General features: G+C 37.4%; 1 protein-coding gene across 1 annotated transcript in view; it reads left to right on the top strand.

The window, feature by feature from the left end:
- myo15b (myosin XVB) overlaps positions 1 to 17,097 on the top strand; it is a 32,363-nt gene extending 15,266 nt beyond the window's left edge. The window contains 28 exon segments of the mRNA XM_046854647.1: positions 51 to 129; positions 3,101 to 3,208; positions 3,384 to 3,549; positions 3,667 to 3,757; positions 4,359 to 4,442; positions 4,445 to 4,607; positions 4,736 to 4,851; positions 4,941 to 5,000; positions 5,306 to 5,381; positions 5,479 to 5,597; positions 5,698 to 5,816; positions 6,584 to 6,725; positions 7,332 to 7,443; positions 7,598 to 7,904; positions 8,423 to 8,486; positions 8,585 to 8,657; positions 8,738 to 8,814; positions 8,923 to 8,999; positions 9,927 to 10,057; positions 10,180 to 10,274; positions 12,124 to 12,201; positions 12,315 to 12,411; positions 12,701 to 12,849; positions 14,534 to 14,658; positions 14,776 to 14,909; positions 16,104 to 16,237; positions 16,324 to 16,461; positions 16,583 to 17,097. Of these exon segments, the coding sequence (XP_046710603.1) occupies positions 51 to 129; positions 3,101 to 3,208; positions 3,384 to 3,549; positions 3,667 to 3,757; positions 4,359 to 4,442; positions 4,445 to 4,607; positions 4,736 to 4,851; positions 4,941 to 5,000; positions 5,306 to 5,381; positions 5,479 to 5,597; positions 5,698 to 5,816; positions 6,584 to 6,725; positions 7,332 to 7,443; positions 7,598 to 7,904; positions 8,423 to 8,486; positions 8,585 to 8,657; positions 8,738 to 8,814; positions 8,923 to 8,999; positions 9,927 to 10,057; positions 10,180 to 10,274; positions 12,124 to 12,201; positions 12,315 to 12,411; positions 12,701 to 12,849; positions 14,534 to 14,658; positions 14,776 to 14,909; positions 16,104 to 16,237; positions 16,324 to 16,461; positions 16,583 to 16,651 (3,183 nt within the window). The 3' untranslated portion in view covers positions 16,652 to 17,097.
- Positions 17,098 to 18,851: the final 1,754 nt, after the last annotated feature.

Below are 18,851 nucleotides of genomic sequence, written 5' to 3'. Positions count from 1 at the left end.
CATAACTGTAATTCTGTGTAAATTCCTAATGTTCAACTTTTCTACAAAAGCCTACAACAGAAGGCAACACTGCCACAGCGCAGAGGCCAGAATCCTTTTATGAGAAGAGGGCCTTCTTTCAGAAGATTGGTGAGGTTTTCATACTTCTTCACTTTTGGTATTATTTATATATATATATATATATATATATATATATATATATATATATATATATATATATATATATATATATATATATACCAAATATATGTGTGTGTGTGTGTGTGTGTGTGTGTGTAAAATATACATATTTCTTCTCTCAATTATACTCATTGACTTTACATTACTGTACAGTTGTGTTCAAAATTATTCAACCCCCACTGAAATTGATTGTTTTGGTCGGTTTGACATTGATTATGATCATTCAGTCATCCTGCTTACAATTAAATCAAAGAGGCACGTGTAGGTCAGAAAAATATAACATAACATTTATAATGAAATAACCACAAATGTCTTTTCTGAGCTCACATCATTATCAGTTTTATTCAACCCCCAAGTGACATTCAATCTTAGTACTTAGTACAACATCCTTTTACAGTAATAACAGCTTTTAAACGTGAAGCATAGCTTGACACAAGTATCTTGCAGCGATCTACAGGTATCTTCGCCCATTCATCATGGGCAAAAGCCTCCAGTTCAGTCACATTCTTAGGCTTGCACTGCAACTGCTTTCTTTAAGTCCCACCAGAGGTTCTCAATCGGATTTAAGTCTGGTGACTGCGATTACCACTTCAAAATGTTCCAGCCTTTAATCTGCAACCATGCTCTAGTGGACTTGGAGGTATGCTTGGGATCATTGTCCTGTTGAAAGGTCCAACGTCTTCCAAGCCTCAGGTTTGTGACGGACTGCATCACATTATCATCCAATATCTCCTGGTACTGAAGAGAATTCATGGTACCTTGCACACGCTGAAGCTTCCCAGTACCTGCAGAAGCAAAACAGCCCCAAAGCATGATTGACCCCCTGCCATGCTTCACAGTAGGCAAGGTGTTCTTTTCTTCATAGGCCTTGTTCTTCCTTCTCCAAACATAGCGTTGATCCATGGGCCCAAACAGTTCTAATTTTGTTTCATCAGTCCACAGAACACTATCCCAAAACTTCTGTGGTTTGTCCACATGACTTTTGGCATACTGCAGTCGACTCTTCTTATTCTTTGGGGACAGCAAGGGGGTGCGCCTGGGAGTTCTGGCATGGAGGCCTTCATTACGCAGGGTGCGCCGTATTGTCTGAGCAGAAACTTCAGTACCCACATCTGACAAATCTTTTCTCAGTTCCTCAGCAGTCACACCAGAGGCAATTTCTTTAAGACTGCAAGGGAAGCTCGGCTTCCCTTATAATGTCACAAAATTAATGGTCAAATATGTACTATTGTATTAACATTTTATTGACTAAAAATGCGTTAGAAAACGTTCATCTCAAAGACGAGTTCGTTCAGAATCAGTTACATATAGCAGGTCGGCTGACTCGATTTCCTTCTCATACATTCCCGCAGCGTCACAGTGCATTTCCCTATTGAAGCCCAGCGTCCATTGACTTCAATGGGGCTGCTTTGAACGGTTTTTCAGCGCTTCGAAACTAGACGGTCATTGGATAAACGCTGCGATTATGTCCCGCCCACGGACGCTCAGCGTCTCTGGGGTGAATGGGAGTGGGCTGGCCCGGACTCCGAGCTTCTGCGTGATGATTGGAGGGTCTGTCGAAAGACTGCATCTCCTTTTGACTGACAGCGATTCTGTACTATAAGGAATCACTGAAGCTATTCGCGCTCAGTCCCATCGCGGATTTCTCAAGTTCAGTCGAAATAAAAACTGCTGCAACCTATTTCTTTGATATTTGCTTGGCGAAATTGCTTGATTTTCATCATACATTTCACACAATTATACACCACATTCCTTGTTTCAGTTTTACAGAGTTTAATATTTTTTTTTTAGATCGTTCATTCATTCATTCCTTCATTCATGGCCATCACTTTGATTCAGGAAGACTGAGGTCAGAACTTCAAGTCCTGTATTCAGATCAGGACTTGCAGGGTAACAGGGGAAAGCTGTGTGATTACTTGGTGTTCCTTAAAGACATGGAGTTGGACAGTGCAATGCCTCAGCTTTACAAACTGTTCTCATTAGTGGCAACAATTGGAGCTACATCTGCAGGTGTAGAAAGGAGCTTCTCCTGTTTAAAGCGACTCAAGTCCTACACCCGAAACACAATGGGCCAAGGCCGTTTAAGCAGCCTAGCTCTGCTGGCCATTGAGAGGACACTGGTCAAGTCACTTGAAAAGACTCCTAGTTGGTACGACAGGGTCACAGACCATTTTCTTGAAAAGGAACGTAGGGCAGAATTTACTTTTAAATAAATAGACAATTTTATGATGTAGGCCGAAAATGAGCTTCCCCTCTCTGACAGACCAGTAGCCGCCACTGAGTCACACGGGGACTTTTCTCCACTCTACGCTTCAGGTAGCGCACAGCAGTCGAAGTCAGCATCTTCTTTCTGCCACGACCAGGTAGCGTTTCAGCAGTGCCCTTTGCCTTGAATTTGCAAATGATGCTTCCTATGGTGTCTCTTGGTATGTTTAACATCTTTGCAATCTTCTTATAGCCATTGCCCTTCCTGTGAAGAGTAATCACCTGTTCTCTTGTCTTCCTGGACCATTCTCTTGACCTCACCATGTTTGTAACCACACCAGTAAATGTCTAGAAGGAGCTGAGTATCACAGTCATTTTAAAGCTGCCTAATTGGTGCTTATTAGGCTTTATTGCTGCTCCCTGATATCCACAGGTGTTTTCAATACCTGATTGAAAACACTTCATTGAACCTCTGTTCTTCAGAGTGGTAGTCTTTAAGGGGTTGAATAATTATGTCAATGAAGAATTCACAAAAGAAACATTTACTACTGTATTACAAAACTAATTGATGTCATTTTAGTTGCATATGGTTCTTTAAGAAGTCCTTGTAGGATTTCATTCTGAATACAATTACAAATGAACACTAAATTCCCTAAAACCATTTACAGCATTGGGGGTTGAATAATTTTGAACACAACTGTATTTCTTAACAAAGGAACCCAAGAAGCTAAATCAAAGCCCCAACCGAAGGTCGCTAAACCACTTATCTATGCATCTCCACCAACCATACACGCCTTAGATCCATCTCCGTTGAAGCAGGAAGGTGAGAGAAACTTTTGCCAAAAAAAAAAAAAAAAAAGTTCAGGTTGTGTTTACTTATATAGCATTTTTCTTTATTGTAATGTAACACCATGTCATTTTGTGCACTTGTAATTAATGCATTTTAGCAAAACAAATAACATTATAAAAGAGTAATCTTTCTCTGCTGTGTACTGAAGTGAAGCCACTTCCAGAACCTAGTAAACCACCAGAGTCACCAAAAGTGGAGCCTGAATCCCCTCCATTGTCACCTTCGAAACCAGAACCCAGCAGCAATATTCGGGATATTATCCGGCAGTACCAGAACCGGCCTCCTCCGGAGCCCAAGGCTTTTGAACCTGTCAGGTATGTTCTTTGCAGTTATTTGCACGAGACAATTTCATATTTCATCACTTCTCAGAAATGAATGAGGTAACAGGGTTTAGTAAAAGTAATGGTGTGGCTGGAATTTATACTTCTCAGAATTTCTGCCAAGCACTTTGTGAAAAAAAGCGACCCAAAAGAGGAGGCACTGGCCATTCTCAAAGTTAAAGGACCAGGTTCTTCACCGAAGGTAAAAATACTCAAGATTAACTCACATCTTATCTTATCTTAATGCATGGATTTGAAAAACAAACAACCTTATTTTAAAATAATATCAAAAAATTGTAGTGTATAAAATTAAAGTTGAATCCAAAACCAGAAATCTTGGCAGCCTTTAATAAATAAAACTAGGCTCATACTATAATAAGAAGAAAAAGAGAGCAGAAAAATTGAAGAATTTCTAAGTAAATAATTAATAGTATTTATTTCCGGAAACATGACTAAATTATTCACACCCTTTTTGGCCTGTATATTTGATTATATTTGACTATGACTTTATAAACAAAATCTGGAAATAAAAACATATAAGCAATTTAAAACCATATTAGATCATATTTTCTATGAGAAAGGATTGCCTATACACCACATGCCTATGCATTAATAAATATAGACTTATTCTTGTAACAATAAATAAACAATATCACCTCATATACTTATCACTTTTCATATTTCATATTTATCATATTTATCCTTTTTTGCTTATTTATATATTTTTTTAAGTGCCATTTATTCTGAGGTTAACCATACAAGTGTTTATGTTCCTAATGTTCTCTTATCGATGTTTGTGACAGAAACAATGGGTTCCTCCTCCAGCGCAAAAAAAAGAGCCGCTGTTTCCTCATCCTCCTCCACCACCTTCATCTCAGGCTAAAAAGCTGGTCCTCGTTCTATTTCCAACAACATGAAACAGAAGCAGCGCTCTTTAGCTGACCTCTTTGGCTCCCAGCGCTCTCAAGCCCCTCCCATTCCTCCTTCAGAACCTGCTCCTATTCTCCCAAATACCATTCCTGACCCTCCTCCAATGGCCGCTCCTGGACTAAGTGATTTGAATCCTGTTTATTTATTTCCAGCTTTGATTTGATATGACAAATAAGACGCAAATTAAAATAAACGTATTCATTATAAAATATATGTTTCATGCAATTATGTTCATATCTCCTCTGCTTAGATCAGCTTCAGAGAATGGCCAATGAAGAGAGTGTTCGCTCTCAGCTACACAAATTTTCAGCCAGTGTCTACTTCTCTTATTCACGCATGCCTGGGAAACTCTTCTTGCGAAAAGAGGTCTGTTTAAAAAGATGGATTGCCTTTAAAATCAGTGATAATCTGGTTTTCTTAAGTTTCTCATATGATGCACATTTTCTTTTATCCAGTTGTTCTACCCTAGAGAGAAGTTCACCCACCCATACATCCTGAATTTGCTGTGTGAGCAGGTTAGTAGCAAAAATAATGTCCTAAAGTGACCTAACTAGAAAGTAAAGGACTGTAGACTACTAGACTTTGTGTCGCCCTGGGCCAAAATTAAAAGGTTGAATATTGCATATTGCTGTTTAAGTTGACTATAAGTCAGCTGTGACTATAAAATATTGTATGCCACCATTTTCAAATCACATCTGGAGACTGAAGTTTTTTTAATACAAAACACAGAGGATGCAAACACTCTGTACATACTGTGTACTTGTTTCTACAAGCTAATGCAAAAAATATATGTTTTTATCTCCATTTTTATAAACCCTAGATTATGAGAGATACCTACTCAGATGCCTGTCTGCGAATTTCACGTGAAGAGCGCCGTAAAATGAAAGATTTGCTCGGTAAGAATTTCTAGCCATTCTTCAGGCTGCTGTAATCATAATAAGGTTGTTCAGCTGATCCTGCTCTGTATCTGATTGCTTCTCCGGTCATGAACAGCACGCTTCCATGTTGGAACGAACATCAGCACTGTGCCGGATGACTCCATGAAGAAGAGGGTTGTCATGGCAGCCAGAGACAACTGGGCAAATTATTTTACACGTCTCTTCCCTGTGAAGGTAAATACATACTTATCTTTTCAAATGAACATCTGTCAGCAAACACAATTTATGACCGAATATCTAACTGTGTGTCTTTGTATGTGTCTTTTTGTGGCAGGGTGGAAATGGAGGCGATACTCAGATTGTTGGTGTTTCTCATCGGGGCATCAAAATGCTGAGAATAGTCAGGGCATCAGGCATAAACCCAAAACACCTCAAACTGCTCCAGAGTTACAGGTACATAAGATCAAGTAATATATAATTATATAGTGGTGGACAAAGTACACAAACCATGTATTTGAGTAATAGTCAAGATACACTAGATATTACAATTTACTATGATTTTGTTACGGCTATAATGTTCCTATTATCATTTATGTCCCAAGACTCTTACTGCTTAATCAACTCAGTTTTTGTGAAAAGATTCTAATGTTATGCTTAGCACAACAATCTATTAATTGACTGATATTAATGAGTCAAACATTGATTGATATCTAATCAAATTATCATGAGCCCAAAATCTTTTTTTTCAACTACTTCAAGGCCACGGGTGTTGTCGTTCGAGTCAGGAGTTTCTTCCGCCATTTATTCCTCTTAAAATGTTCTGCTTGCTGTTCTAAAGATTTATGATCACACTCTTGATGTCACCCAAATGAGGATGGGTTCACCTTTTGACTCTGGATTCTCTCAATGTTTCTTCCTCATAACATCTAAGGGAGTTTCTCCTTGCCACAGTCGCCATGGCTGCTCATCAGGGATAAATACACATCGTTAACTTTAACTATTAAATTCTGTAAAGCTGCGTTGAGACAATGTCTGTTGTGAAAAGCGCAATATAAATAAACTTAACTGTTGACATGATGTTGATCTGTATGTTGGTGCTACAGTAGATAACACCAAGCCCCAATCAAAAGTTCTAAACTGATTGTTGGATTGCTGTGTGCTTGACCAGTTAAGTTTCATATCCACATTAATATATATATTGTGTTTTGTGATTCATGCAGCTATGCAGAAATATTGTCTGTGGAGCAGAAGGGTGCCGAGACCGTTTCAATCAACTTGAAAAGCGACGAGCTGCGGCTACACTCTCCGCAAGCTCCTCAGATTGCTCGTGTAGTGCGCCTTTTCCTCAGCGAGCTGACCAAGGTGCTTATTGCACATCCTTCTTCTTAAGACACTGTTAAGATACCTGTATAATACTTCTGATAAACTTCATGAACTATGATATTCTCATGATTCAAATCAATGTACAATGCAACAATTATTTTGCACATGAGAAAATTCACATACACATACAGTCATACACATGTATGTAAGAATCTATGAACTGTGGAAGAGTATCTGCACAAGATCAGAAAAACTCTGGATGTGACTCTGGAAACACGTTTTAATTAAATAGTACACATTTATTACATCTAAACACATGCTATTACACTTTGAAATTGATCCTGACATTTTAAAGTTCAACGTGAATGGAATGGCTTTGCATTTTATAGTACATTTGTGCACTTAACAATTGTATTACAAACAACTATAACACACTCTTTATCGTATAAAATATCTCCACTGAGAATTAGGACAACACTGAATAGTGCACTGTTTAGCGTTACATAGGGAATTTATACACAAAATAGGGGTTAATTGGACCCCTTTTAACACTTTTTAACCCCCTATCTTATAGCTTATCATATTCACAAGCTTGAAAGAACAGACATATAACGTTAATCGACGGCTTCATCTGTCTCTTTTCAGGGTTCCGAGTATGTTGTTGCACTAAAGAGCTATGTGACAGATGACAAGAGCCTGCTTAGTTTCCAAAAAGGTGATGTCATCAAACTGCTGCAAATGGATGGCCTCCAGGATGGTGAGTTCTTTGTTTCCTTTTAGATGAACATCGTGCTTACAGTCATCAACTTGACTGAAGAAATAGAGTTATTACTATGGCACTTTATTACATTGGATGGCATTTGAACCACATAAGTCAACCTGTGCTTTTTGTCATTTTGTCATCTCTACAGGATGGAAATTTGGCTCGACCAGAGGCCGATCTGGTCTTTTCCCAGCTGATATCACTCAGCCTTCTGCACCTCCAGACTACCACAGCATGTCAGTGGAACGTCAGATCGAGAGGAAAAAAAGCATAAGGAGGTCTCGCACCTCCTCGGTGGCCCCTGATGGACGCTCGACCCGCAATAGTATGAGTGTGGAGTCAGTAGCCAGTGAGCGCAGTGTTGAGGTGGGGTCAGTCCGCAGCTCAGAGATAGACCCCCAACAGTACCACATGACTGAGTTTGCCCAGAAGTACTTCAGAGAGGCTGTTCTGAGGTTAATTCTTTTAAATTAATTTTTTGGCATCCAAAGATGATTAGTTTCCTGCAAAATAATCGATAAAAAAGTGATTTATTGACAAATGAAATTTGTAAAGATGAATTAGTCAATTACGATTAAATTACAGATCTTGTTGGGAAACATCATGTGAAACAAGATCTGGTTACATTATATATTAAGCAAAAAAAAATCGAACATTACCAATAAACCATAAAACTGAAGATTCACTTAGTGTAAAAAAAAACTCTCAGACATTTACAATTCACAGACACCCAGGATTCTGTAAATGCTAAATAAACTACACAGAAAATATCACCATATCTTTGTAACTATACCTTACTCTTTTTTTATTTTTTTGCTTCATAAATTAGTTTGTAACATCTGCCATGCTAGTTTCTGTGTTGTTATTATTGTGTCTGGAATGGTCGCAATAATATAAACCTGTGATAAAATGTCACATGGGCTACATTCTTCAACTATGAATAATGATCTAAAAACCTCTCTCCTTCTGTTAGGTCAAATGAGAGAGGCCAACCCAGTGGACTTAGAGAGCTTGAACAGATGGTGCAATACACAGCAGTATGTATCGTTTTCATGCACATTTAACAATGTTAGAACGCTTAAAATCCTGCAACAAAATACTTAACCATTTACTCTCCATTCATTTTCTCTCTCAGGAGCCTATCAGTGAGTCTCTAATCCTGTTTTCAGACAACGAGCTCAGTGTTCTGGGTGTCCAGTCTTTCATGCGTAAGTGAACCCACACAAAAATAAAAACATATTTACCCATGTAGGTTTGACAACTGAAAATTCTGCTTTCTTGTGTGCAGACGTGATGCAGTTTATGAATGACCAGCCTTTAAGGAAGGAGCAGACAGAGGACAAATGTGCCAGTTTAATTCTACAGGTGACCCTTTTCTATCAGTCAAAGCTCAGTCAATCCTTTGTGCGTATACTTCTACTACTTCCTGTGAGAATTCGGAAATCAGACTGATTGTGTGATGTGATTCCTCAGCTTGGGAAAGAGAAGGAGTTTCTCCGGGATGAGCTTTACTGCCAGATCATCAAACAGACCTCCAACAATCCACACAAGTGAGTGAAATTTGAATATTTTATTAGTTGGTTATGAAAAACAAGCCTGAATTGAATTGCAGAAATCCAAGGTAAACCTCAGCAGCATTTTAGGACTGATTTTAGTCCTTAGTTTATTGCAGTTATATATATTTTTTGTAATTTTGCTCCAGATTAGGACATTTCTACTGCAGATTAGTAGCTGACTTGACAAACATAAGATTTATGGAATATTTACTAACTTAATCTTTGCTTAGTCAAAAGAGTGGATGTGGGAATTTCTTTAATTGGTATAATTAAAAAATGTTTTTATAATCAAATAAAATCTGAAATCTAAAACTGCATTAAGCTTAGAACAGCACCCCAATGCCCAATGTCCGCCATGTTTGTTGTGCTGCTTAGCTTTTATTATGATAATAATAATAATGATAATAATAATAATAATAATAATAATAATAATAATAATAATAATCTTTATTTTTATATAGAACATTTAAAAGGGGCCTTTCAAGGCTCTTTACATGAGAAAAGTGAAAACTGAAAATGAGAAAACTTTAGAATACAAATCCTAAAATGAACATATATAAATAATTCAGCAGTCAAGTATATAATAAATCTTAAAAAGTATATATAATACAAAAAAATTTGAAAATACGTAATATGTTTGGATGTCTGATGTCAGTTAGAAGAGAATTCTTTAGCTAAGGAGCATAAGCAGAGAAAGCCCTATCTCCTATGGGGTGTAAATGAGTAAAAAGAGAAAAAGCAAATTATTTATCCGGATTGTGTTTGATATCCCAAAACTTGCCAAGAAGCCAACGTAAGCATTGTAAAATAGGTATAACATGATCAGTAGTCCTTGCCCTATTCAGGTATACTGTACCATCATACATGCTCAGTTTGTGTCTGAACCGCAGATCAAGTCATATTTGTTCTTTGTCTACACAGGGAGAGCTGTGCACGTGGCTGGCTTTTGCTAAACCTGATCACTGGCTTCTTCCCATGTTCCTCGACATTACTTCCGTATGTGATGCGCCATCTACAGAGATGCAGTCAGGACTCCAACCATCCGTACCGAGGTACAGCGCTCACCTCACATGGCTTGCTTAATTATGCACATCACTACTAACAGTACAGTCAAATCTGTTCAGAAACAGTGACGATCAAGTTCTTGTTCTTTGCATGAATGTGCTGTGTTTAGAGAAGGCTAAAGCATGTGAGGATAATCTCAAGCATTCAGTCACCTATGGAGGACGCAGATATATTCCTTCTAATATGGAGATGGAAGCCATTTTGGTAAGTTTTAATTATCTAAGCATATTGCAATTTGTACTCCTTTTATGTGAGGCGGTCTGGGAAAACCATTTGAATGTCAAGAGTCAAGAGTCAAGAGGCTTTTATTGTCATTTTTACTATACACAGTGGTACACAGTACACAGTAAAAACTGTTCCTCCGGAACCCTGGTGTTACATCAAACAACAAAACAACAACAGCATAGAGCTACAACACAAACATAAAGTGCAAAAGTGCAACCTGGTGCAAACAGTGCAAACAAAAAACAGTGCAGACAGACAACACAAGACATCACAAGACAACACAAGACAACACAAGACAAGACAAAAGACAAAAAAACAAGTATAGCGCCGACTAGTAAACCTGCTGTATACTTGATTATACAGTACTGTGTAAGGAGAAATGTAAAAACTATACCCAGGAGAGAATACAAACAGAACAGAACAGAACAATATAGTGCAAAAAAAACAGCAGCAAGGTGGTGCAAAGACAGCATGTAAACATTCTACTGTAATACTGTGGTATCGTCTTTATATTACAAAAACAGAAATGTTTCCCAACATAACTATGTGTAAATGCTTAATCACAAAAAGAACCAGAAAATAAGGCTATGAATACAAAGCTTTTATTTGTTATATATATATATATATATATATATATATATATATATATATATATATATATATATATATATATACAGTATATACAGTGAGGAAAATAAGTATTTGAACACCCTGCTATTTTGCAAGTTCTCCCACTTAGAAATCATGGAGGGGTCTGAAATTGTCATCGTAGGTGCATGTCCACTGTGAGAGACATAATCTAAAAAAAAAAAATCCAGAAATCACAATATATGATTTTTAAACTATTTATTTGTATGATACAGCTGCAAATAAGTATTTGAACACCTGCCTATCAGCTAGAATTCTGACCCTCAAAGACCTGTTAGTCTGCCTTTAAAATGTCCACCTCCACTACATTTATTATCCTAAATTAGATGCACCTGTTTGAGGTTGTTAGCTGCATAAAGACACCTGTCCACCCCATACAGTCAGTAAGAATCCAACTACTAACATGGCCAAGACCAAAGAGCTGTCCAAAGACACTAGAGACAAAATTGTACACCTCCACAAGGCTGGAAAGGGCTACGGGGAAATTGCCAAGCAGCTTGGTATTTAATACAAAAATTTGACGGAATGAAAGGGGTGTTAGGAAATGTCTATAAAATGTCTATAAAATGACTGACAAGAGGCACATCAAACAGAAACAGAAACAAGCCTTCTGGACTGCAAGGCGGGTTTCCAAATAGGGTTTCTAAGTGCAATCAACTTGTGCCTAAGTAGCTTAGAATATAATTGATATTTATTCATCATTTCTACATACCTTTTCATGTTACTTGTTAAATAAAAAAGTATATTACACCTTTTAAAGAAAATGTAATCAATAAATAATAGTTGTTTTTATATAATGTGAGTGGTGGTGGTGGTGGTGGGGTCCTTTCTGTGGAATCTGTTTATTTTTGGTGATAGACTTTACCATAAATTGTAGTTAAAATGCAGTCTTACTGCTGACTGATATACATGCAGAAGAGAAATAAACTGAGGTCAGGAAACATAGTATAGAATAGCATTAATGTCAAAATGGTAACCGTGTGAAAAGTTTTTCCATCCCGCCACACATACTCAGGCTGTTCAAGCTGAGCTTCTCTAACACTAGATTTCAAATAGATTTTTGTAATAACTCATGGTAATGCAAAGACAAAGACAAGTGATGTACATGTAGATGTGTGTGTGTGTGTGTGTGTGTGTGTGTGTGTGTGTGTGTGTGTGTGTGTGTATTTTGTCTCTGTAGACAGGTCGGGGCACTCGACGGTTGCCAATTCTACTACCGGGTGAAGTGGAGTTCCCATGCAAAGTTCGCAGCTTCAGTGTATGCAGCAAAACACTTCATTTATTTTTTATATCCTATGACATTATGACACATTTGCTAAGGAAAAGTTCCATTCCAAAAAGCAATGATACAAGAGTGTTGTGCGTGTTCAGGTGGCGTATGAGGTTGTGAAAGATATTTGCACAGAGATGAGTGTGAATAATCCCGCTGAGGTGGACGAATTCTCTCTCCTGGCCACCCGGGGACAGGGTAAATATGCCTCTCAAATTCCCTCTCCTCTCTCCCCTGCATTTACATTTCTAGCCAGAAAGTAGTCACACAGAGTGTTATATGAGCCGACAATCACTCCACAGAGATACAGCAATCCCTGTAATCACCACAACTCTCTATGTGAAACCTTCCATTAAGGCAATCTTAAGAAATTCTCTCTTTCAAATGTTTTTTTCATCTTCTGTTGTCATCAACTCTCTCTCTCACACACACACACACACACACACACACACACACACACACACACACATGCTTCTTCTCCTTTTAGATGGACAAGTGCGTCCCATTCACCCAGATGAGTATGTGTTTGACTTCCTGCTGGATGATGGCTCAATCTCGCTCTCGTTCCGTCGGCTTGCCTGGAAACATCCCTTGCATTTTGAGAACGAACTCTACATCGAGTTTCATTACCATCAGGTACTGTCAGATTCTCAGTCACATTACTGCATTTTATTAAATCTTTACCGTGGAATTGTAAGTAATTGAGTCAAATGTCTACCTCAACTTGAATTAACTAAAACAAATAAACTGAACAAAGTGAACCAATATTGTGGTACGCTTTATGGGCAATCTCTCTGAAAGGTTTTACTGATTTCTTTTACTTTTTCAGAGAATCTTTGTCTTTATCTTTCTTACATTAGGAGTTAAAGCATTCGTACGCAGATTGATAGGTTTTTTAACACATTTCAGCTCAGTACATTCTAATGGGAAATGCCTGACTGATCCCATTAACCACTCTTAGTGAAATGCTTGAGGCTCAGCTTGTTTTAACGTTGCATAAAAAAGCCTTAAATTTTATTTAACATGCATTGTATTTTATGTAGTTAAACACATGGGGAAGGTAAATAGTACTGCAATACTTTCAACATGTATGTAAAAAAAAAAAAGAAGTGTAAAATCGAGTCATTGTTGATACGATACATTTAAGATGCATATAAAGCAGCTACAGATGCGAAGCGATTCGATTCACCCCTATTACATCGGAGTGCGAGACGATTTTTATTTGATTCAACATATTGAGATTTTTATTGCAATACAATGCAATGGAAATAATATGATGCTATGCAATTCACTATGGTATAGACAGATACATTTTTCTTAAGTGCCTTTTGACTTGGCCCTTTCACAAACAGGCCTTTGTAGTGCAAAAAAAGAACAAATATTTAAATAAAATAAAAAAAAATTCTGTGTTCTGTCTACAGGAAGATGCAGCTCTACCTCTGCCATGTTAATCTGTATTTTATGTGTCTCTCAGGACACGCCTCAGTTCTCTGTAGTGTTGTGATGCATCATATTCACATAGCAGCAGTGGTGCTGAGAGAACGCGCTTGAGAAATAGTTAAGAGAGGAGAAAACAATCTACATATAAACTACTGGTCACAAATTATTGGTCTCTTTCTAAATAGTAAAGATTATAGCGCATTTACTAAATATCAAATATAATTAAATAGATTTTTACCGAAAGCAAATATGGTCAAACGATGCACCGCAATACAAATTCCAACTTTTATACAATGCACACTTTTTAAAAAAATGCAACACTTCTATGCCGATGCACCGGTGCAAAACGTGGAAACAGGTGTGATTGATCAGTGACATGTGACACAAATGTGACGGTGGAGTGGATGTTGGATAACGTTGGATAATGTATTCCCTAAGCACGATCCTGTCAAATGTTATCACCCTGAAGTTGATTATTTTCTATTATTTTGTATTCTGTTCAATCAGGTTGCAAATACTTAGAATTATTATTTAAAAAATTCTAATTGTATGTTTTTTAATGATATTTCGTTTTGGGTAAAGTCCATGAAATATAGAAAAAAATAAAAACTCATTCCAACTTTTCTTTCTTTCTTGAAGTTAATCAACAATAACAACTTGTTTTGTTACACAGAAACTACAAAAAACAAATATGAAAACTATTTATGGGGAGAATCAACACTTCCGATCGTGAATTCCAGATAGACATTTCACATCACTAATAAAATAATGAGTTGATTTAACTTTTTTACACAAAACCAGGGGATGCAAATTGTTAATCCGTGCTGTAACTGTTGTTGTTATGAAGACATACAGATCACTGAGCTGGTGTTTCTTTTAGATCGTGGCTGATTATCTGAGTGGGAAACTGCTCCTGCCTGGTAACAGCGCCATACTTCAGCAGCAGGTGGCAGAGTTGGCTGCACTTCAGCACCTCGCTCTGGGATTCGATCAAAAGCCTACACCGTAAGATCCTGTAACAGAGATTATATATCGACTCACTTATCTCAAGAATTAAAACTGCATGAATTCCTCTGGGTCATGTATTGTACACTGACATAAGATTTTTTCTAACTCGGTTAGGCAAGAGCTTAAGCAGTACGTCCCTCTTCTGGATGGCATCAGTGCCAATGATCAAAATCTGCACAGTGCTACACTGAGACAGTTTTCTCTCATTGCAAATGTCAAGTCTGCTGAAGCTAAAACACGCCTCATCAGTAAGTGAATTTTATACAATCGCATATATGTACATATTTATGTTATAGGGGTCCATCTGTGGGCCAACATGTTGCTGGGTTTAGTTACTAGAAGGCTGAATGACCGGCATGTCAGCCCAGGGCAAATATTCAAAAGTCCAAATCTGACCCACATTAGTTTGACTTACCTCATCTACAAACACATTCATATAAAGCATTGCAGCCATGGCAACTCAAGGACGATTGTGAGAGTTTATTCATGTGAACAGAATGTATACAGGTTGATGTGCTGCACTGATGCTGCTCATGTTCAGTCACAAAGTAATGAATCATTGAGTAATCAGAATGATGACCCTAGATCTATACATGTCGTAGTAGATAGGCAGAAACTGGACCAGAAATATGTGTAATGGTGCACAGAGGGCACCTGGCTAGTTGAGTCACAATATGCATTACATAGGTGGAGAAGCACGCCCGATTGGCTACAGCATCGGTATCCAGACAACCAATCACACACAGATATTTCTGTGTATAGTAATAGGCATCTGTATATCATGTTCACAGTACATATATATTCATCTGTATATTATATTCATAGTACATATATATATTTATCTGTATATTATATTCATAGTACATATACATCTGTAAATTACTGTTTATAGTCCTATATTACCATTCTATTTAACTTATGTAAATCATGTAAAAACTGTATATCCTGCACTTGCTGATATTGCACTCTGGTTAGACCCAAACTGCATTTCGTTGCCTTGTACTTGTACATGTGTAATGACAATAAAGTTTAATCTAATCTAATCTAATAGAGTTTCATAGCTAAAGTAGACATTTTTGGCTAGGATATCAAAAGAGGGTGATCTATAGGAGCGATGGCTGAATTAAGGCTATTTTCTAGAACATTCAGAGCTCAGTGAATTGCATGGCAGCTGCTCTTCATTGCTCCATGCTACAATCACATTTGCAAGGTACCTTGGGCTTGAAAAGTCGATTTTTTTTTTATTATATTGAAGGAATAGTAACTTCTCTTGACATTTTAACAGGGAACTGTTTCCAGACTGTGCTGCTTTGATTAATCATTATTAAACGTCCTGTAGTAGCATAATAGTATAATTACAGCATTAGAATGATATGCAATGCCAATACAGTGGTAATGTACTGAAAATTATCTAAAAATCATCTTTTTCTATTTTTACTCAGAAACTCTCAGTTCACTGAACCTTTTTGGCTCAAACATATTCATGGCTCAGAAAGTCAGCCACAAAGGATGTCCATCACCCTGTGTGGTGGCAGTCAACTATGAAAGTATCAACATTCTTCACCCCCAATCACAGGTAGAAATACCAATAATCTGATATTGAGCTATGCAGTTAGACTGTTCAACAAAAAGTACAGCCATTTTTTTCTGGTTTATTTGTAGAAGCCAGCCTTAACCATTGCACTGGAAGAAGTGCAGTCCTTGCGCTCTGTCACTCCCAAGAAAGAAAAAGTGCCAGCGGCAGAGATCAGCTATGGCGACCCATCACGTGGTAACACCATCACAATTTATCTGAAACAGGTACAAAATCAGAAGAAAAGTCTCATACACACACTACATGGACTGATACAGGATGCTATTGTTTGTATTTGAAAAAGAGATCTCTAAGTTTTGTGATTATTTTGTTTTCTGATCCACACAGGCAAGGGAGCTTTGCCATATCATTGCTATAATCATGGACCTAATGAGACCTTCCAGGAATCGCACATGAACATTTTAGTACACCTTCAGCTTGTTGATGATCTAAAAAGTTATTACTAATGTTTAAAACAAATTAACTTTAAAACATATTGTGAGCATCTGCAAAAAAGTTCATTGAAAAACAACGAATAGCAATCTGGAATGTGATTACTTTAATTTATGTCTTTTATTCTAAAAACTTTCTCACCAACCTGAAATGTCCCAAATTTTAATGAATTTTAACTGGACTAAACTAAATGTTTTATATAAAGGTGTGTTTGTGTTTAATTATTTACAGAAGAATAATAAAGGCAAGTGTAAAGCCCTTATTTTAGATTTCATTATTCTGAGAACAAAATAAAAAATATATACCTCCTTGATATGTCTATTTATGTCTTCAACACTGAAAATAAATAAATAAATAAATAAATAAATAAATAAATAAATAAATAAATAAATGTATATACTGGTGATGTACGTACTTGTGTCTTTGTGGAATTTTTACACATCTTCGTGCTGCATAAATGAATCATTTCACATTTCACGGTATGAACATATGTTCAACAACCTGACCCTCAACGCCACGAAGACCAAAGAGCTCATTGTGGACTTCCGGAAATCCAACAGCGGGAGACATCTACCAGTCAACATCAATGGAACCGAGGTAGAGCGAGTCTCCAGCTTTAAGTTCCTGGGAGTTCACATCTCTGAGTATCTGTCCTGGCAGCAGAACACGTCAGCTCTGGTAAAAAAAAAGCACAACAACGCCTGTACTTCTTGAGAAGTCTCAAGAAATCTCATCTGTCCCCGGGGATTTTAACGAGTTTCTACCGCTGCATCATTGAGAGCATCCTGACCAACTCCATCACTGTATGGTACGGAGGCTCCACTGTGTGTGAACGTAAAGCACTGCAAAGGGTGGTCAAAACCGCCCAACGCATCACTGGCACCCAACTACCTGCCACTGAACACCTTCACCACAGCAGATGTCTGCGCAGAGCTCACAACATTATCAAGGACTCTTCACATCACAGTCATAAACGGTTTAACCTCCTTCCATCACGAAGCAGTTACAGGAACGTACGCACCAGAACCAGCAGGTTCAGGGACAGCTTTTTTCCATCCACCATCACACTACTGAACTCAACACTACACCGCTAATCACTACAAAACAAACACAAACAAAAGACTGTAAATAACCTCTGTACAATACATGTACATACTACATAGTATATCCTTTTTACTCCTCATTACATCTGCACTTTTTTATCTATATGTATCTTTATCATGACTGTATATTCTGCCCAACATTTCACATTCATTTGTGTATATAACGTATGTGTATATATATTTATATATACAGTATATATTTTTTTTATATACAGTAGACTGTTTATTCAGCTTGCTAACTCCTTAAATGCCATAATCTTGTGATCTTGTAACCTTTCATTTCTGCACATTCGTCTTAAATGCCATAGCCTCAGAACCATTTCTGAACCTTTACATTTATTCACTGTACACCTTTATATTTATTCACTGTACTCCTGAATGTCCACACATCTCTGCACTGTAATAGCCTTTATATTTATTCACTGTATATACTTTCATATATACCACTTGCTGTAAATATGCTAGATATTTATCTGCAATTTTGCACGACTGCTACATTTTGCACTTCTGGTAGATGCAAAACTGCATTTCGTTGCTGTGTACCTGTACTATGCAATGACAATAAAGTTGTATCTATCTATCTATCTATCTATCTATCTATCTATCTATCTATCTATCTATCTATCTATCTATCTATCTATCTATCTATGTGACAACTAAAATTTGAATCTCAGAGTTGTGCTGAATTTTATCTTATTAATAAAAAGAGCCATTTTTAAAGTCAATTATAATTAAGTCATATATAAAGGGAATTCCACCAGATGGGGAACTTATAATGTATGGTAGTGGCTTGGGTGAAACTAGTCCGTGGTGCAAAGTAGCTTGGTGCATTCTATGAGCGCATTAATATTAACCTGTGAGTTGGCCTATTGCCGGAACTACTATCCCGGCCGCTGTTAATATGATATTACGCAACACGTCGTGACCAATCAGGTTCGAGTATCTAGTATACATCTGCCGCAACTGTACGTGACGTCGGATTCGTTTACGCTCGCTCTGTTCCGACCAATCAGAGCGAAGAACAGACACAAAACCCCGCCCTTTTATTGCTTTAAGCCAAT

Source organism: Silurus meridionalis, chromosome 7 (genome assembly GCF_014805685.1).
Source record: "Silurus meridionalis isolate SWU-2019-XX chromosome 7, ASM1480568v1, whole genome shotgun sequence".
Classification (NCBI taxonomy): domain Eukaryota; kingdom Metazoa; phylum Chordata; class Actinopteri; order Siluriformes; family Siluridae; genus Silurus; species Silurus meridionalis.
Note: the sequence above shows the minus strand (reverse complement) of the source record. Positions and strands in the feature narration are given on the sequence as shown.